Source organism: Saccostrea echinata, unplaced genomic scaffold (genome assembly GCF_033153115.1).
Source record: "Saccostrea echinata isolate AGI-Se365-2 ecotype Australia unplaced genomic scaffold, CSIRO_AGI_Sech_v1 ptg000007l, whole genome shotgun sequence".
Classification (NCBI taxonomy): Eukaryota; Metazoa; Mollusca; class Bivalvia; order Ostreida; family Ostreidae; genus Saccostrea; species Saccostrea echinata.
The window spans coordinates 6,661,515-6,683,539 of NW_026889756.1; the positions used below are offsets into that span (position 1 = coordinate 6,661,515).

Consider the following 22,025-nt stretch of genomic DNA (forward strand, 5'->3'; position numbering starts at 1 on the left):
TGTTGTCTGTGAACTTTTCACAACTTTTGACTTCTGAAGAAGAATTTGGCCAATATTACAAAACTTGAAGGACAATGCCCTCTTTCAAAGGGAGACAATTAAATATTAGTGAAAATTTAATGTAATTTTTTTTAAAAATCTGCTTCTTAATAATCTCAGCACCGAAAACGATAAACCTGATGTGAAAGTTTTACTGCCAAGTGTAATTCAAGCATGTTCAAATCATGACAATCCCCCCTTCGAGGTGGGGGGGGGGCACAATAGGTGATAAGAGTTTTACAAGAGAATATATAATAAAATCTTTAAACATCTTCTGATGAAGAACAGCAAAGCCAAGGTCAGTCATTTTTTTTTTGATGGAAGGATCCTTAGATGAAGTTTGTGCAAATCATGACCCCGGGAGTTCGGTTGGGCCATTATAGGATCTCAAAATTAACATAAGAATACATAGGAGAAACCTTAAAAATCTTTTGCTTAAGAACAGAAAAGTTTTGATAATTTAACATATTTACATGGAAGCATCCTGAAGAACTATACATTTAAATATGTTCACACTAAAATAAGATGCAAGAACTGTTCAGTATACTGGTTTTTGATTTCAATGAATGGTGTTGCCTTGATTACTTAAAAAAAGAAATTTCTCAGAAATTCTTTCAAAACAAAAATTCTACAGTTTTCATCAATTTGCTGCCTTCCTCTTGCTTTATTAAGTAAAAAAAACCAGTAGAGTGGCGAGAGCTACAGTCTCGTCGGAGACTTCCGATTTGTTCATATATACAGCCTTTCATTTTTTAGAAAGAATAGAATTAATTGCATTTGTATCTTAATTTTGTGAAATTTTAATTAAAGAAATGAAATAATATTGAATTATAATACATTGAATTTTTTTGGACAGATTTCCTCATGAATGTGCTGTGTTGCTGTGTAAAGGAAGAGGAAATCACCCAAGCTCAGGTTTTCTTAGCTCCATTTGTAGGAATAGATATGAGAAAACATTTAAAATATGGCATACATTATTTATGCATGCGCAGAGTGTGTAAAGTACTAGAGTCAATTGTTTTAGAAATTCATAATATTAAGTAAGAAAGAACCTATATCATTCTTACATCTAAAAGGAGTTCATCAATAAAATTATACCTAATTGTAGAATATAATAAAGTGACCCCTGATGTTTTATCTTCACAGAATCCCCCCAATGACACAGACGGGGTTTGCTGTTCATAACCAAAGGAAATCACTGTGGTATACATAATGTATGTATGTGTTTAAAGAGAATATAGAAGATACATGTATTATGCTGTAAAATTATTGTTGTTTTTAGCACTACTGGTCAGAAACCAGAAAAAGCTTATGCACAGGTAATGTGTCTGACACCTGTCCATCTGTCTCCCTGTTTGTCTGTCTGTAAACAATCTATTTCTACAGTTTTGGTCCTAGACTATACTATACTGTACTATGCTATACTATACTATACTATGCTATACTATACCATACAATACTATACTATACTACATAATTCTGCTTATTGACTTTTAAGACTTGGTACACAAGTTTATTTTACTAAGGTAATATATTATATTTTTATAATCTGTAAAAACATTTCCTATATCAAGTTAAGAGAGTAAAATAACTATTCTTCTGTAGTCTGAAAATTTCATGCCTAGGAAATCTGTACCCCTGGGAATAGATTGCGCTATCCACCCCTTAAAAATTTTCATTCAATTTTTGATGTCAATTTTGATTTCCTGCTATCAATCTCTAGATGATGATATCATCACGACTTCAGTAGCACTGTGGCGTCATCAGGATTTCAGCTCATTCTTGTAGTGTTATCTTGCTCCAAAAACTTATTCAAAACTTTAATAATTATTCTTTCCATGTTTTGCCGATGAAATTGAAGTATCTGGTAATCCAACTCTTAGAACATCAACTGGTATTCTTAGTAACGTAATTTTGTAGTGACAGGGTACGGGATGATACTTGGTTAGTTAATTTCATACCTGGCGAGGCGAAGCCGAGCCAGGTATGAAATTTACTAATCAGGTATCATCCCGTACCCTGTCACTACAAAACTATGTAACGAATTTACCCGACCGATGAAATGTTTGTGGTCTGTGGTTTGTAAAATTGTTTTTCTCCGCAATGTGTTTCATCATGCATACAATGCCTATTATGACGTCACGTTGTGTTACGTAATGTTGTTTTCCGAGTGTTTCATAACGTACTGACAGTTTTGAAGACTTTAAGTAGAGTGAGAAAAAAGGTTCCATCTCGTTACTTACGTTGATTAACTTTCTACTTATCAACAGACACCAGCAAACCTCGTGAACTCGAGTTGTTCGAAGTGTTAGAAAAGAACGATAACTCTGCCAGGGATCGACTTTAACGGTTGTCCGATTGCCCGGGACAAGTAAATTATCAGTTCGGGCAAGTGAAACTGTTTACTTACTTGTCCGATCGGGCAAGTGACTTTTTATCATAGAGATGTAAATGTTTATTTAGTTTACATTTATTTATAAATTTGAACACTTGATTTCCGCTAGATACCTGACTGACATCGATTTGCATTAGGAATTCCTTAGTAGCATTTTTAGATTAAACCATCCATTAAAAAATCGGGCTGTTTTCTTTCTTGGTAAATACGTTCTACATCTAACAACTTTGTTAAATTCTTATTAGGAAATTTGATTAGTTACATGATGATATGCATGTCTTCCTTTACCTTTTCTTCACAGATATCTCTGAAATTCACAAAAGGATTCTACCAAAAATATTTTTTTAAAATATGATTATTTTTTTTGGGGGGGGGGGGGGGGGAGAAAAATTGATACATGTAATTACTCCATGGCAGTGTGTGTTATCAGGTCAAATTGACAAGGACAATGATACATATTTAAGAACGAATGCAGCATCGATATGTTTTCATGAAAATCAACTTGTCAAAGTGACAGTAGTGTATGTGGTCAACTTTTTCCTTATCAAAACATTTACTGTATTAATAAATAATATTCTTAATTCCTAATTTTGGGCAACCAAGTTTTGCATTCGGGCAAATCAAAGTTTGAGATCACTTGCCCAAAGGGCAAGTGAATCTAAAAGTTAATGTCTATTCCTGTCCGCGTCAACCATGCTTTGATTTTCAAGCGACTAGGTATAAGTAATACACCCCCTTCACGTGACAGACTTCAACCAATCGGAAACCAGGATTTCATCGGAAAATCATCAGAGGTAGAGTAAAATAAAATACTTATCCCCTGGTGATGTGTGGGATAGCTCTTTCATGAAAACTTTGACAGGAACTATTCCCCTCTTGAAAGCCTCGTGCAAGCTCTCGGGGAATAAGTTGTGGGTGTGATAAATGAGCTATCCCACTCACAGCCAGAGGACAAGTGTATACAATACTATGCTATGCTATACTATGCTATATTATGCTATATATTACTATACTATACTATGCTATTCTATACGATACTATACTTTACTATACTACACTACACTATGCTATGCTATGCTATGCTATGCTGTGCTGTGCTGTGCTATGCTGTGCTATGCTATACTATACTATACTATTATACCTCAACTGTTATTACTCTACATAAAATAATACCATAAAACTGTCTATTTCCCTGAGAAGATACTATTTCCCTCATCGGAGGACTACTCCCTGAAAAATCGGAGCTACTCCCTGGGACTACTCCCTCATGAATATTTAGTAATAATTTTAACAAATTAAAATGAACAGTGGGCGGAGCGTTCAATGAATCTCGAGTCTGTGACGTAATGTTATTAGCAATGTAACTATGACGTCAAAACATTTCAACGTGGTAAAATCATACATAAAATACATAAAATTTCGCCGCCTCGGGAAATAGTTTCCTCCCTTGGGGAACCATAAATTTGCTATTTCCCTCAAACCCATTGCATAACTGTATACTATACTATACTACATAGTTTTGTATATCGATTTTAGTGAACTATACTAAGGTATACCTTTCTTTATTACAAGTACACACCAGTAGAGCTACAGTCCTATCAGAAACTTCTGGTTTAGGTCAATACAATGATTTAGCTACCTGAGGAGTACAATATACACCAAGGCCAAAGTTTTGTACTTCAAGGGTGGCTAAATTGTGGCATTGACTGAAAAACAGCAATAATTGTTTTACTATATTATCTTATGATTAAATGATACAAACTTGTTAAGGAAACTATGATATCTTTGTTGATTAATTACAAATGTTCAAGTCCTACCCAAATGATATGAAAATTTAGTTTAAAATAAACATAACTATTTGTATTCGTTTGGAAATTCATAATCTATATTTGAAAAAAAAAGATTAGGCATGTAGCATCAAAGTAACAGGAAAAAAAAATAACTAACTTGAAAAAATCTTTAACCAAAAAAAAAACAACCCAGAATTCTCCAAACTTCAAAATCTTATTTAGGGACATAGGGATGTGGGGCTAGGTCCATTAACATAAGAGGGATTAAGTTATACTGGATCAAAAAAGATGGGGTACTAGCCTTTTAATGAACATTTTCATTCTTAATTAATAAAAAAATTACAGTCAGAAAAAAGTAAGGAGGGGGAGGGGAGTTTACCTGAGTGGAAGTCAGATGCAAGTGAACATGTGAAATGACTTCAACATTAATTATAACCATTTAGAGGTTCCCAATCTGATGATATTTGATTAACTGATTGAAAATGATTATTTTAATACATGTATGTATCATGTGTATGTATGTACCAAAATATGAGTTCCCATACATGTTTAAAATATTCTTACATTTGCATGAAGATGCTCTAATTTTGTCAATTTTGCTTCAGCCTCGAGCTCGACTCCAAGATGGAAGAAGCCAACTTGATCAAAGACCCAGTATATAAATACCGTACGTGTGTACACGGCACCTTGATCACAGACACAGTCTAAGGATTCTACACGTGTGTACATGTAAATATATTATTGTATGCATTTTGATGACATACATCTAGATAATAGAGTCAGAGTGTACAGAGATTTGTGTATTTTTAATAATTAGACACCATATATAAAGTGTACAAAGACACTATAGTTATAAACCATATATAAAGTGTTCAGATACACTAGTTAATATAGGTATATATTTATGTGTTACATCATATTTATTTATCTAAAACATTATAAGTGTAAAGACAGACTTGTTATTGATGTAGATAATTCTAGTACAATGTTGTTATTTACAGAGAGATCTCCCTGACTGAGGAAATCTACACGGGATTCTGTTATAAAACCACAGGATAAAGATGAAATAAATGTCTGCTGTCAATGATGTATAGATTAGTGTTACAGAAATCTGTCACAGTGACAGGTGTTAGTTGTGTATGGCACATTACCCGTGTATCCTCAGACCGGGTCTGGATCAGTGATGATTATAACAATCTCATCTTGACAAACACAGCAGGGGATAAACTACATTATCTGACAGATATAGCTAGTGGTTATGGAGGACACACAGTGACTAGAGACGGTGATTTAATTTATATAGACAGTAGATATAACATCAACAAACTGTCTACAGATCACAGAGTACAGACTACATTAATAAAGTACAACACAGCACCATGGGAACCACGGTGTGTCTACAGCTCCCCCTCCACTGGAGACCTGCTGGTCGGGATGTATAATACTGATACATGGACAGGCCAGGTAAACCGTTACAATAACACAGGACAACACATACAGACCATACAGTACAACAACACAGGTCAGGGACTGTATAGATGGCCTCACTACATCACAGAGAACCACAATGGAGATGTTATTGTGTCTGACTATGACCGTTATGCTGTAGTGGTGACAGATCATGTAGGAAGATATCGCTTCTCCTACACAGGACCTCCATCAGGATCAGGACTATGGCCACTTGGAATCTGTACTGACGCGCTGTCACACATCCTGGTGTGTGATTATAACACCTACACAGTACAGATGATTGACAAGGACGGGCAATTCCTGTCACAGATAGAGAGAGAACAACACGGGATAGACAGACCACAGGGCCTGAGTTATGATGATAGAACTCACTTACTCTGGATTGGATCACGGTACAACAACAAAGTAAACATCTATAGACTTAATTATGGAGACTCTCTGACCGGTAAGTCATACTGTTGTATTGTGTTTATGTCTTCTGTTTTACAATACCAAGTGTAAACAATATTATAAATATAATTAGATAATTATTAATGAAGTCATTAATTATGATCTTATAGGGTCATTGTTTACACCTAGATGATTATTAAAGAAGCCATTAATATGAAATAAATATGGTCATTGTTTTAAGTTTAATTAAAACTTATTAATTATAGTCATTAATTTAAATGTAATCACAAGTTGTTAATGAATAACTGTACTCGTTGTTATAAGTATAACTACATTACATGTTAATTACATGGATTATGATTTGTTGTATTAATTAAGTAACAAGATTAAATCTAACAGATACAGATCTATATAAATAAATCTGTAATTACTGGTCTGATAATATTGAGACTAGAGAGATGGTGACTAGGAATTGTTTACAGGTTTGATGTTTTCTTGGTTTAGAATCATTTAGTGTATAACTTTGTTGTCTTATACAAACTATTTATTACTACAGATCAAACTTTACACAGATTCTGTACATCATGTACAACTGGATCTACTCTGTCTGGATATAATCATACCTATATATATAGGTATATAATCGTGTTAGTGTACTATAACTTTGTTGTCTTAGACAAACTATTTATTACTACAGATCAAACTTTACACAGAGTCTGTACATAATGTACAACTGGATCTACTCTGTCTGGATATAATCATACCTATATATATAGGTATATAATCGTGTTAGTGTACTATAACTTTGTTGTCTTAGACAAACTATTTATTACTACAGATCAAACTTTACACAGATTCTGTACATCATGTACAACTGGATCTACTCTGACTGGATATAATCATACCTATATATATAGGTATATAATCGTGTTAGTGTACTATAACTTTGTTGTCTTATACAAACTATTTATTACTACAGATCAAACTTTACACAGATTCTGTACATCATGTACAACTGGATCTACTCTGACTGGATATAATCATACCTATATATATAGGTATATAATCGTGTTAGTGTACTATAACTTTGTTGTCTTATACAAACTATTTATTACTACAGATCAAACTTTACACAGATTCTGTACATCATGTACAACTGGATCTACTCTGTCTGGATATAATCATACCTATATATATAGGTATAAGATAAGATAAGATTTATTGATCCCAATTTGGGGCCCCTCAGGGCATACAAGTAAAGAATTATATACACAAGAAGAAATTCAAAATTGATAGTAACAACATGTCGATATTAAGAGAAAAGAAAAGAAACTAATTAAAGAAGATGATGATGATTATAGCAGATGGGGATTACCAATAATAAATGCTTTTAAAAAAATATATATATATATACATATATATAATTAGCAAACGTACAAAGATTTGTAACATGTATATAATCGTGTTAGTGTACTATAACTTTGTTGTCTTATACAAACTATTTATTACTAGAAATCAAACTTTACACAGATTCTGTACATCATGTACAACTGGATCTACTCTGACTGGATATAATCATACCTATATATATAGGTATATAATCGTGTTAGTGTACTATAACTTTGTTGTCTTATACAAACTATTTATTACTACAGATCAAACTTTACACAGAGTCTGTACATAAAGTACAACTGGATCTACTTTGTCTAGATATAATCATACCTATATATATAGGTATATAATCGTGTTAGTGTACTATAACTTTGTTGTCTTATACAAACTATTTATTACTACAGATCAAACTTTACACAGAGTCTGTACATAATGTACAGCTGGATCTACTCTGTCTGGATATAATCATACCTATATATATAGGTATATAATCGTGTTAGTGTACTATAACTTTGTTGTCCTATACAAACTATTTATTACTACAGATCAAACTTTACACAGATTCTGTACATCATGTACAACTGGATCTACTCTGACTGGATATAATCATACCTATATATATAGGTATATAATCATGTTAGTGTACTATAACTTTCCTGTCTTAGACAAACTATTTATTACTAGAAATCAAACTTTACACAGATTCTGTACATCATGTACAACTGGATCTACTCTGTCTGGATATAATCATACCTATATATATAGGTATATAATCGTGTTAGTGTACTATAACTTTGTTGTCTTATACAAACTACTTATTACTACAGATCAAACTTTACACAGATTCTGTACATCATGTACAACTGGATCTACTCTGACTGGATATAATCATAATTTGAATATTATGCCCTTTTGGGTTTTTGTCCTGTATTTGGTTTGAATTCATCATCACAGGTTAAATTTATAGTTCACAACAGATATGAGGAAATGATTGTGGTGTAGTGGTGGTAGTTGGGGGGGGGGGGGGGGGGGGGGTAGCAATGAGAAGTAAGGGGGGGCATTATTTGTAGTCTTAAGCAGGAATATAACTGGTAACTCAGTCTCTATGAAAAATTCACTGTCTTCAGTATTCTTCAGATCAGTGACATTTTGTACATGTTGACAGATATAGACACCATTGATATTAACACAGCTCTGTCTAGGAATGTTGTCTTTTTCTGTAGCAGGTGTTCAGTAAATCTACATGCTTTACTGACCTTAGGGAGTGAACTCATGTCCTGTCTTCTTCATACAATGCTTGTGTATTTGAATCAAAAAAAGTTTATAGTCTGTGTCAGGAAAAAAATGATGTGAGATTTGATGTGGATGATGAAAAATAAAGAAAAATGGACAAGTGATCCTCAATAAATTTTATCATGAGGAAAAGAGGAAAGATTTTCCAAACATTTGATGATTTGTATATACATAGGTTTTGAATAATCAAAGACTAATAAAAAGTATAATTTTCTATAATGATTTTAGCTCACCTGAGCCACATTGAATTTAATTTAGATATGTAAATAAAACAATTTTAGCTCACCTGAGCTTAAAGCTCAAGTGAGCTTTTTCTGATCACCCGTCCATCCGTCTTAAACTTTTCACATTTTCACTTCTTCTCAAGAACCACTTTGCCAATTCTAATCAAAGTTGGTACAAGTCATCCTTGGGTTAAGGGGATTCAAAATTGTTAAAATGAAGGGCCAAGTCCCCTTACAAGGGGATGTAATCAAGAAAAGACAAAAAAGGGGGATATTAAAAAATCTTCTTCTCAAGAACCACCAGCCCAGAAGAGCTGGAACTTATGTGGAAGCATCCTGGGGTAGTGTAAATTCTAAATTATTTAAATAATGACCCCAGAGGGTAGGGTGGGGCCACAATTGGGAATCCAAGTTTTATATTAAGATATAATATAAAATCTGGTGAAGAACGGCAGAGCAAAAGTTACTCAGGTGAGCGTCTTTTGAAAAAAAATTATATTATGAGCTGATATAAATCTTTCCTCGATGAAACCATATTACAAAAGAGATTTCTTTGAAATAAATTAAATGAAGTTTTGTTGCACTCTTCCTTAAATATCGCTGTCCAATTTAACTGGGCAATCAGGAGGCCAATAATACTACCTGTCATGTAAAATTTGTTCACCCTTTATGCTCGAATCAAGTTTGCTGAACAATTTTTGAGGCAATTTTATAGCCATATCGGACTGATAACTGTTTTTATTAGTGATGTTCCTTGTATAACAAATAATTTTCGTAGTTCAGAATTCTTAACCCGAGATATCCTTGTTACTTTGGACTTTACATGTTTAAGGGAAGAGGCTACGGTAATTAATATGGCTTTACTGTTTCCAGTTTCCTGTCAGCATATCCTCTAACATTGTATCTATTCAGTGTCATATTTTTAAAGACCCAAACTAAGTAGATACAGAATGATGAAATGCTGAACTGGTTTCTTTCTCTGTCTGTATATTGTAAAAGGAGGCATATTGCTTTTTACCTGTTGGTCAGTTGGTTGACAATCCAAGTGTAATTTCTGCTCAATATCTTGAGAACTCTATGCTTGACAGAACCCAAACTTACTACCCTCTGAAGTTAAGTTAAGTCAAGGATCAAACAAATGTAGAAATAAACATTTGCTAGACAGACATCAAACTTGGTACACTGATTTTTACTGAGAAGTAAATGACCTGTTGATTTCAAGGACACAAGGTCAAAGGTTAAGGGTCAAACTGGACATAGGAGGACATTGATCGTTCAATATCTTGTGAACCTTTACTTGTCAGATATCAGATTTGATAATTAGTTCCATATATAGGGAATAGATGACCTCTATGGCTTATTAGGTCTCAAGTCAAAAGTCATTGGACAAACTGAACATAGGAAGATGTTGACCACTCAATAGCCTGAGAACCCTTTGTTTGATAGACATCAATGTTTGTGCAGTGGTTTTACTTAGAAAGGAGATGAATTTGATTAATTTTGAGGTCACTATGTCAAAGGTCAAGGGTCAAACTGGACATAAATATGTTGACCACTCAATATCTTGAAAACATTTTGCTGAACATATATCAAACTTTACACACTGGTTCTCCTTAAGGAGTGAATGATTTTTATAGACTTTGCGGTCACAAGGTAAACGATCAGAAGTCAAACCTGATGTAGGATTGATTGATTGTTGTTTTACGTCATATTCAAATAATCGAGAATTTTGCACTCATATAGAGACGTCACCATACACAGATGAAGGGCTTCAAATTTAGACCTTAACTCAACACTCAGGGCCATTGAACAGTGAGGGATTTTTATCTTGCCAAAGCCTGCTTTAACACGGCCTTGACAGGGCCTCAGTTTTTAGGCCTCTGACTAAAGACCCACAACTTCACTTCGAAGTACTGAGCACTTGGCAAAGGAACAATTGCTACCTATTTTTATGCCTCGCCATAAATATGGCATATAGTGTTTGTCATGTCCATCTTCCATCCTTCCGTCCTTCCATCCTTCTGTCTGTCCTTCCATCGCGCTTTTGCGTTTAGCTCAGTTCAAAGCTCAGTTTCAAAGAAACTATCCAAGATATTTTCATCAAACTTCATACGATGATAGCTATTGATAAGAGCTATGCAACTGCATCAACATTTTTTGACCTTGACCTTTCCATTGACCTTGACTTCACTTTTCTTAAATTAGTGTTTAGCTTAGTTTTTAAGAAACCAATCAAGATATTTTTATCAAACTTCATATGCTGATACATACTGATGTAAGCTTTTCAACTGCATCAACATTTTTTGACTTTGACCTTTCCTTTGACCTTAACTTCATTTATTTCAAATTAGTGTTTAGCTCAGTTTTAAATAAACCATTCAGAATATTTTTATCAAGCTTAATATGCTGATACGTATTTGTGAGAACTATTCAACTGCATCAGAAATGTTTGACCTTGAACTTTCCTGTGACCTTGACCTCACTTTTCTTAAATTTGCACTTTGCTTAGTTTTAAAGAAACCATGTAAGATATATTTATGAAAGCTTATGCACTTATAAATAATTTGGTGAGAATTTATCATCTATATCCAACTTTATAGATTTCAAGTTTAAAGAAACTATTCAAGATCTTCTCATCAAATTTCATACACTAATACAAATTTTTATGTTGCATTACTAATATACCCTTGGCGGAGCATTCATGTCCTATGGACATATTTCTAGTTATCAACTTATGTCAGTTGCTGCTCAGGTTTGAACCTATGACCTGATCACAGAGCGAGTGCTCTACCGATTGAGCTACCGTGACGACCTGCATGGAGGAAGATATTAACCATTGAATATTTTGAGAGCCATTTTATTTACAGGCATCAAACTTGGTACAGTAGTTTCATCTAGGGTGTGAAACACCTCTGTTGCTTTATTAGGTCACCAGGTCAAAGATCAAGAGCCAAAAAAGATAGACACTGGGCACAACAAAATTTGTCAACTTAGTGTCTTGAGAACCATTTGCTTTACAGACATGGAATTGTAGCACTGGTACTCTTTAAGAAGTAAATTAACCACCAATGCTATTGAGGTGTGATAGAGATCAAACACAGTATTATGTTTTCCCCTGACAAATAGATAGCCAATTGATTTCAAAATCAATGCATTAAATATTCTACCTTCAAAGTTTATCCCTTTTTAGCTCATCAGAGCTGAAGATTTCAGTGAACTTCTCTAATCAAAATTTGTTGTTGTTGTTGTCATTGTAAACCTTTTACAAGTATTCAATTTCTTCTCCAGAACCACAGGGCCAATTCAAAGCAGATTTAATTATGGTGCAAAGTGTCCTGGGATAAAGGGATTTGAAATTGTTCAAATGAAGAACATTCATCTCTTCCAAAGGGAGATAATTAAGAAATATAGAAAAATGGCTGGGGTCATTAAAACTTCTTTTTATCAAGGACTACTGGGCCATCAAAGATGAAACGTATGTGAAAGCTTTCTAACAGAGTGTAGATTCAAATTTGATCAAGTCTTTGTCCCCTGAGAATATGAGTTTTTGCATGGGAATATGAATGAAAACTCTTTAAAAATGTTCTTCTCAAGAACCATTAGACCAAAAGAGTTGAAACTTATGTGAAAGCTTCATAAGATAGTGTAAATTCAAGTTTGTTCAAATCATGACACCCCCAATGGTGGGGGGTTGCTTGGATTGGAGCCACAATGGGTGATAAAAAATTTTACATATCAATTAAATAATAGATTAAAAGTATTCTCAAGAAAGGCAAGGCCAAGACAAGTTATATTTATATGGAAGCATCGTCAGTAGTGTAAATTCAAATTGTTCAAATAATGACACTTCCCCAGGTAGGTTGAAGCCAAAATGGGTGATCAAAGTTTTACAAAGAAATATATAGAAAAGAAAAACGTTCTTTTCTTAAGAATAGCAAACTTTTAAGGCATGGTTGGTCCTATTGATATGGAAGCATCCTTGGGTAATGTAGATTCAATTTTGTTTAAATCATGTATTCTCGAGTTGGAATGGGGCCACAGTATGTGATCTAAATTTTACATAAGAATATATTGGACAAATAATCTTTTGATGAAGAACAAAAGAACGATAGTTATTCAGGTGAGCATTGTGGCCCATGGGCCTCTTGTTAGTATTGTCATATTTTGGTGAATATGTTTAAATCCTTTTTTGCAGGTCTCCCTCTGGAGAAGTTGGAGTGTAAGAAGCATCCCAGAGGTACATTGTCCCAGTTCTGTATCCCGTGTGAGGTTGCCTTGTGTGAGATGTGCATCAAGACCTCTAGTGATCATAAAAGACATGATGTTAAAGATGTTGAGAAATTGTTTTATGAAATTCACAAGAGAAAAGGTTGGTTAGGCTTAAAGTTTAAAGTCTCGTTTAAAGTCATCATTTCGTAAGTTCTATGGTCGATACAATGACCTTGTCAGCAAATACAATCTATCATTAAGTCATATGCTGATTGACTTTTTTCATACTAATTGTTAGGCCATTATTTACATACTGAATTGTCTACAGATTTTTCCGTTATTTCCCGATCATGACGAGCACACGGCGGGTGTGACCGGTCGATAGGGTTGGATACCGGTACTCGGTACCAATACCATACCGAATAGTTACTTTAAAAATACTGGTAAAATACCGTTTCATTTAATACCGGTACTTGTAACGGTATTCCTTAATCTCATAAACATTTTAATACATTTAATATGATTTAAAAAAAAACAATTCCAGACTCGCTAAAATCGAATTCTCTGCGCATTGAAAGGCTAGGCTAATTAAAGAAATGGATGCTTAGTACCATTCTTGTTTTCGACTGTCGATATTCGAGGTAAATTAATACGTATATTTAAAAAACAGATTAAAATACATTCACATTAATCGTGTTTTAGATTTATTAATAAAAACTGATAATAAATGTAAATTAAAAGGGCAAAAAATATGATGTGCATCTCTATCCATTTTCTAATGCGTCGTCGTTTAGAGCGACCAAACAAAATAGGTCCTGGCAATCCATTGAATCGGTGAGCCCATTTGTGATTATGTATCCAGTCAAATTAATTTGTTTGAGATTCAATTTATTTGTTTAGTTCATCATTTATTAAAAAGTTAAAATATAAACATAGTTTATAAGCTCATTATTTAGATCATAACATTGAAGGATTGGTGATTGGTGAAAACACATTTGTTTTAAAATGAACCATTTCTCATTCATCAAGATAAAGTACCTATCGTTAAAAATACCTTATCGTTTCAAAAATACCGGTATGGTATCGTTCCGTTTCATCCTTAACGGTATCCAACCCTACCGGTCGGCAGGGGATGCTCACTCCTCTATGGCACCTGATCCCACCTCTGATGTTTGGAGGTCCGTGTTTGCTCTGCTCCTATTTTGTAATGTTTAATGGACTTTTGAGTTCGAATACTGTTCGTTATCTCCACATATTTCATTGGTAACAATGCAGCTTGTGACTATGAAGAAAATCTTTGAGAAAAACATTAAAATAATTAACCCTTCATTCTAAAGAAGTCTAAGACTTTTTGTTCTACAGCTTATCATAATTTAATACACCTTTGTTAAAGTGTCAGGCTTAAAGACCTGTGCTTTCTTAACCTTTAGCCTATCCAGTGCTTTCATATGATTAATATTGCCCTAAATCTTTTTCAACCATAACAAGTCAGGTATTTTAGGGGAAAAAACTAGCATTAACAATCCTACCATTAGTTAACAAAAGACGTGGTGTTCAGGAGATTGATATTATCATTGTTTTGGGGCTGAGGGTGTAAAATATATATATATAAAAACATTGTGTATTCGTTATGAGCATATGTTCGGACATTAAAGTGTAAAAATAAAAAAAAAATTGCTATTTTATCGCCAACACATGGAGCATTGTTGATGATCTAAACCCATTGTAATTATTCTATTAAAGCTATATGTCATGTTTTTTCTTAATGAGACCCAGTAAAGTTGAAAATTATGTAAACAAACCTTTAAATATTTTAAAATTTGCTTTATTTTTTGTATGACTACAATGCTTAAAAATATCTCAATTAAATTCTGTAACCTTATCTTGATTGCAGTGGAATGGGAACCATTTCAAAACATGGATGATATTTTATGGTTTCAAACATAATTATAAAGTAAAACTACCTAATAAACAAAAGAATTGTTAAATTAAAAAAAAACAAAACTTAAAGGGTAAAATGGTTTGCTTTTCTTATATATATATAGTATACATTAGCCATTTGAAAAATGAAAGGTTAATTTGAGGTAGCCTCTTTTGCAGTGAACCGTCAAGGTTGCTGAGTCAGTAGCTCACCTGCTCCATGAACGGAAGGTCGTGGGTTCAAAGCCCAGCCGCTACTGGCCTAAGGCGATAAAAATAGGTATCAACTGTTCCTCCACAAAGCGCTTGGTACTTTGAAGTGAAAATTGTGGGTCTTTTGGATGAGACCTTTAAACGGAGGTTCTGCCTCATGGTAGGCGTAGGCTCGATAGCGAATCCTCACTGCTCAATGGCAATGAGTGTCGAGTAAAGGTCTAAATTTGAAGCTCTTCACCGGTATACGGTGACGTCTCTATATAAGTGAAAAATTCTTGAATGGGAAGTAAAATCAAAATCAAGATACAGTCAATAAATATCGATCCCACCTCTGATGTTTGGAGGTCCGTGTTTGCTCTGCTCCTATTTTGTATTGTTTAATGGACTTTTGAGCTTGAATACTGTTCGTTATCTCCATATATTTCATGTGAAAAGGGGGCATATCCAAACAAAAACAAGACTGCAATTTTTTTCTCTTTAATACTTGGTATGTCGCTAAATTTACCTAGTATAAACAAATAGTTGTTGAAAAACTGTATGTTTTGAGATGCTTCTCACCTTAAATCATGAAAGACTTATCTTTCATTTTTTTTTATTTTTGTTTGATAAACCAAAAATACAATTTTTTGTAATATGTAGGAACCTAAAATTTATTTCTTTTTTTGCATTTAAATGATTAAACTACTGCATACATGTTTAAGACAATGACAAAATAGGTTAAAACATTTCAGGGAAAAAGACTAAATGTGGTTCTTTTGGCTGTACATGTAGTGTTTTTTTTTTTTTTTCAAATTTAAAATAGCGTTGAACTTTTTACTCTATTTAGATTAGTCTATTGAATATTTTATTTTACATATCTGAATTGATTATATTATCAAAATAAATTATGTACATAAAAAATCGTTTATTTAAACATTTATTTAGAACACATTTATTTAATAAAAAATAATAATAAATGATAGAAGTGTGACAATAAGTAAAAGCTTTTTACTTGCGCACCTGATGCATTTTAGTGCATTTTGACTTCATTTAAGCAGTTATGCTATTGTATTCACTCGTATAGGCAATCTAGGAAACTGTGTTGTGTCTGAAATAATACTGCGTGAAAACGTATACAGATCAAGTAGATTAGGCCTTGTTAAACTTTATATCCGAATCCACCTGATCTATGCTACCCGGCATCTTCTAATTTCCTTATACTTAAAAAAAGCCATATATTATAACATATACAGTAAAAATTCAAATTTTATATTATCAAGTTGATATATGTCTTTATGATTTAATGAAGTTGTAAATTGTTGAAGTTGGTAATGAACATGTACTTGTTACTGTGAAATCTTACAGGCGTATCCTTGTTTGTAGATGGAGATGCAGTTTTAATGTGCCTTCTTCTTTGCCAGAACTACGAAATAAATCTTAAAGAAAAACAATGGATGGAGAAATATAATGCTGTGGCTAAAGTTTTCAAATTCAAGAAGATTAAGAAACAATCTGATCTTAGCAGTTTGGAAAAGTACAAGCCAATACTGAAACATGATAGTTCAAAAGTCACATTTTCTCGTGAATTTTTCAAACACACCAGTTTTCTTAGATTTGCGAAAAAATTAGTATTTATTGATATTTTTCTGGCATTGGCAATAAAAGAAAACATAGCAGAGTACTGTAGAACATGGGCCTATCCAAAGAAAGAGGGTGAAGTCTTTTGCTGGTTATTGCCACAGCAAACTGACCAATTTATAAAAAGACTTGGAGAGGATATTTGCAGACACCCAACAATACAGGACCCAACAATTCAGGAAACTGTAATTGACAAATGTAGGTTTTTCTTTATTACTACAGCAAAGCATGACCCTGATATAGAATGAAGTTTTAAAACATTTTACTACACACACCTTTTAGATATTACAAATTACTTTGATATTAAAGCAAAATTGTTTATCCCGGGCATTTGGTTATAAGCATGTTCCACTGTTTTGTAATGTACGATATTCCCTTCGCACAAAATTTATGGAAGGTGTACTGGAAAAATCTTGTTTGTCTCTCATTCCAATGTCTATAGATACGTTTAAACCCTGTGATATTTTTTCAATTTTTAAAGATTTACGGTTTTTATTATTTCGTTATTTTTAACATCTATTGGAAACAAAATTAGTTCGCTTTATATTATTTTTCGTTATGATAATAAGTATTAGAATACATTAAAACCCTTAAATTTTACACGGAATTTTAAGGAATGTTGCCGGGGAAAACCAACAAAACTTTGTTTTGTCCATAATACTGGTATAATATATAAATGTTTATATAAATATAAATGAGTTTTACTGTATACAATCAGTCCATCATCCATGTGAGCCTTAACCTTACTTTATGATAGAAAAGAGTTTGCTAGCTTGGATGGGGGCCCTTGACAAAAGAAAACTGTAGTCAAATATAATTATACCCCCGCTTTGAAGGAGAGGAGGTATACTGTTTTCCCCTTGTGTGTCTGTCCGTAACAGAATTTTGTCGCAGTTTTCTCAACAATTACACGCTGATGCTTGAAATTTTAGCACACTCTTTTTTTAGGCATGCCATATGGTGGAATTCATTTTTGTTCAAATCCGACATCATCTTCCTGTTTATCTGGCATATGGTTGGATTCATTTTTGTTTGAATCTAATGTCAACTTGCTGTTTATCTATGCGTCTGTCCATAATAAATTTTTGTCACAGTTTTCCTAGCAACTACTCATCGCAGATGCTTGAAATTTTAGCACACTCTTTCTTTAGGCAAACCATATGGTGGGATTCGTTTTTGTACGAATTCAATGTCAACATGATGCTTGAAATTTGAGCACACTCTTTCTTTAGGCAAACCATATGGTGGGATTCATTTTTGAACGAATTCAATGTCAACATGAGAGGGTATATTCACATGGGAGTGGGGATATTACTAGTGAGCATTCGTTCACAGACTTCTTGTTTATTTGGTTTAAAAAAGAAAACTTTCATCTTACATAATCAAGATAAGATACAAATTCTAAGACCTCAAATTTTGCTTCCTTATAACCGAAATCCTTTATATCCGTGTAATACATGTTAAACATCGTGAGAGGTAGGGCTCTGTCAATATATCGATTTATCAATATGTATCGAATATTCAGGAATGTATCGTATCGAAAAAATAACTTCCAATACGTATCGGGCAGGCAGTTTTTCTTATAATTCTGTGCAAAAGTTGGGAATTTCAGTCACCAAAGGACATTTTTAATTGTTTTGAATTTTAAATGATCAATAATGAAATAAATATTAAGGAAATAGCACATCTTAAATAACTATTACAAAATACCTAGACAACTATATTTTAACATGTTAGTTCTACAGTCATCAAAAGTTTGAATTTGAAGTGTACTTTGTAAAGACAGTGGGACATGAACTTCCAATTTGATAATAAAACACCCAGTTTTTATCAAATCTATGGATTAAATGATATACAAGACTTTTTTGATAGACTTGTTAAAGAATCCAATATATTGCATATCGCTATATAAAAATATCGTATCGTATCGAAATATTTTGCTCAATACACAGCCCTAGTGAGAGACCTATCGCAGGAATTGATTAAAGTTCCTTGTAACCAAAAAATCCTTATAAATGAGTTCTTTATCTCACATTAACTATATTTTTTTTAGTTGGAATACCAATGCAGATCATAATAAGGGGAGATGACTCAGTGAAGAATTTCTTGGAGAATCTGAAAAAAGGGGAGACAACGATGTACCACGCCTGTGGGATGTTAGTAGGATGTGGAGGAAGTGGAAAGTCGACGCTGCTGGGGAGGTTAAAGGACATCGATGTGAAGAAAATTAAGAAACGCACAAGATCAACCAGAGGCATAGACGTTCACACCGACGTTTTTGATGTGTCAGACACAATCAAAGGTATTGGTTAAAGTGTGAGAGTGCAAGGGGGGGGGGGGGGGGACATGTGTGTGTTTTGTCAGAAACTTCATTTAGACCCAAAATATTTCATTTTCATGTAAATTAAGCATGCATATGTGTTAATTTTTGAAAAAGAAAGGCAGTTGTGTTGAACTACTTCCGCAGAAATCTATCGTTTTTAGCTCACCTGAGCCATAGGCTCAAGTGAGTTTTATGATCAAAGAGTGTCCGGCCTACGTCTGTCGTCTGTAAACTTTTTAGCATTTTTGACTTTTTCTAAAGAACCACAGGGCAAATTTCAACCAAACTTGCCACAAAGCATCCTTGGATGAAGGGGATTTAAGATTGATCAGATGGAGTGTCATGCCCTTTTTCAAGGAAAGATAATAAAACAAATAGAGAAAAAAATGGTGGATATCTTTTAAAAATCTCAAGAACAACTGGGCAAGAAAAGGTAAAACTTATGTGAAATCTTCATTACATACTTTAGATTCAAGTTTGTTCATATCATTACCCTCGGGGGTGGGGCGGGGCAACAAGAGGGGGTCAAAGTTTTACAAAGGAATAATGAGGAAATGTTTTCAAAAAAATTTTCTCCAGAACAGCAAAGACATGCTTAGTCATACTATAATAGAGATATCCTCAGGAAGTGTAGATTAAACTTCGTTCCAATCATGACCCTAGGCTTAGGGCAGGGCCACAGCAGGTGTCAACGTCTATCAAAAGAATATATCGGAAATATCTAATAAAAATCTTTTTCTTAAGAACAGCTATGCCATTATTAGTAATATAAATACAAAAGTATACTCAGGTAGTATATTCAAGTTTGTTCAAATCATGTCCCCCAGGGGTAGGACGTGTTCCAAAACAGTAGGTCAAACTTTTACATAGGAATATATAGGTGTAATAGTTAAGGAGCATTTGAGTAAAACGCATTGAAGACTTCAAATAGTGAATCGACCTCACAACCTGTGGAATGGACTAGCGAAACCAAAGGTATGTAAGGCAAAGCTTTGGGAAAGTCAGGCATTCAGAAGCTAGCTGAAGAATTGGTCATTGAATCAGCAATAAAGAAGTTATTGGTTAGAGAAAAATAAAAGTTATAAACACCAGTGGCAAGTATCTTAAGCAATTGATGTGAAGTTCTGGGTGTACTAAATCTGAAGAATATTGAGACACTTGGTTCTTATCTATCAATGTGAACCTAGGGAAACAACATGGGGCAAGTGGTACTTTACCCAGTTCCCGTCACTACATAAGAGAAAATTTAAGTACTGTCACAGTGTGATTTACCCTCAGACAAAGCTGTCTTAACCATTTCAATCATTAACTCAGACAGAGTAAAAGGAAAACCTACCGGTATATATATATCCCTTGTTAAAACCTGATCACACATTTTATATGGGAAATATCTTTAAAATCTTCTGAAGAATAACTAAGATATTACATGTATTAGTCATATTTATATAGAAGCAACCTTAGGTATTGTAGAATCAAGTTTGTTAAAATAATGAACCCCCCGGGGGGAGTGGGGTGGTGGTCACAACAGAGGGTCATAATTTTGCATAAGAATATGCATGTATAGGAATAATCTTGCAAAACCATTATTAGTCATATTATCATAGAAGCATCCTCTGGTAGTGTAGATTCAAATTTGTTCAAATTTAGGGTGGGTAGGGTAGGGCCACAATGAGAGGTCAGAGTTTTACATAGGAATACAGTAAAACTCGGTTATAGCGAAGTCCTGGGGACCTGTGAATTTAATTCGCTATATCCGTAATTCGTTATATCCGTATAACGAATTCGTGTAAGTATATATAGCGAATTCGCAATATACAGGTTTTCTTTCAAGTATTACTACCGAATATGTTAGGGAAGCAATTATTACAAAATATTTGATAACTAGGGTTTATTATGAATTGAATTTTATGTACAAATACAAATACTTACCGAAGATAAAGTCAGTTCAATATATCAAATTTTGAGATTTTTGTAAAATTCGTTATAAAAGTTGTAAATTTCATTATTTTTAAGCTCTACTGGACTCAAAATCAGTTCGCTATATCCATAAATTCGTTATATCAGAGTTCATAATAACCCTAAAATTTTACAAAAGATTGTTAAGAATTTTGCCAGGGACCGCAAAAAACTTCGCTATATCCGTGAATTTGCTATATCCGTGTTCGGACTAAACAAGTTTTACTGTACATAGAAAAAAATCTTTAAAATGCTTCTGTTTAAGAACAGCAAAGACATGATTAGTAATATTGATATGTAAGCATCCTGGGGTAGTGTAAATTTAAGTCCCCCCCCCCCTCCCCCCGTTCAATACTGAACTGATTTCTGCTTTTTCCTAGCCAATGTGCTCAGTTGAGCGGTATGGCCCATAGGCTTCTTGTTTAATGATTTTTTCTATATTTGTGTCAGCGCACTATAGAACAATTTATTTTCAAATGATGAAAGCATCCTTCTCCAGCTAAAGGGTTTGCAATCAAATTTTAAAAAATAATTTGTTAATTTTATTAATTTATGTCTTTCACATCAATCAGGACCTGCAAACCGTGTAAGTTGATACATCTTAGCCAGTCTTATTAAATCAAGTTAAGACAAATGTATCAGATTCGAGGGGAGGGGGACAAGAAATCCAGTAAAAGGGTGGAATAATTTAGAATTTTCTTCTCAGTGACCAGTGCTCTTGATTCAGAGGTATGGCTGTTGTGCATTGCATACCTGTGTTTGCACAAAGATACTGCGTCTGTGACAAACTG

At 33.6% G+C, this 22,025-nt stretch overlaps 1 protein-coding gene across 1 annotated transcript in view; it reads left to right on the forward strand.

The window, feature by feature from the left end:
- Positions 1-5,274: 5,274 nt before the first annotated feature.
- The window catches only part of LOC133180696 (uncharacterized), a 34,910-nt gene continuing 18,159 nt past the window's right edge, over positions 5,275-22,025 (forward strand). Inside the window, exons 1-4 of the mRNA XM_061315163.1 lie at positions 5,275-6,139; positions 13,189-13,362; positions 16,701-17,153; positions 19,009-19,257. Of these exons, the coding sequence (XP_061171147.1) occupies positions 5,308-6,139; positions 13,189-13,362; positions 16,701-17,153; positions 19,009-19,257 (1,708 nt within the window). The 5' untranslated portion in view covers positions 5,275-5,307. The remainder of the gene's footprint in view (positions 6,140-13,188; positions 13,363-16,700; positions 17,154-19,008; positions 19,258-22,025) is intronic.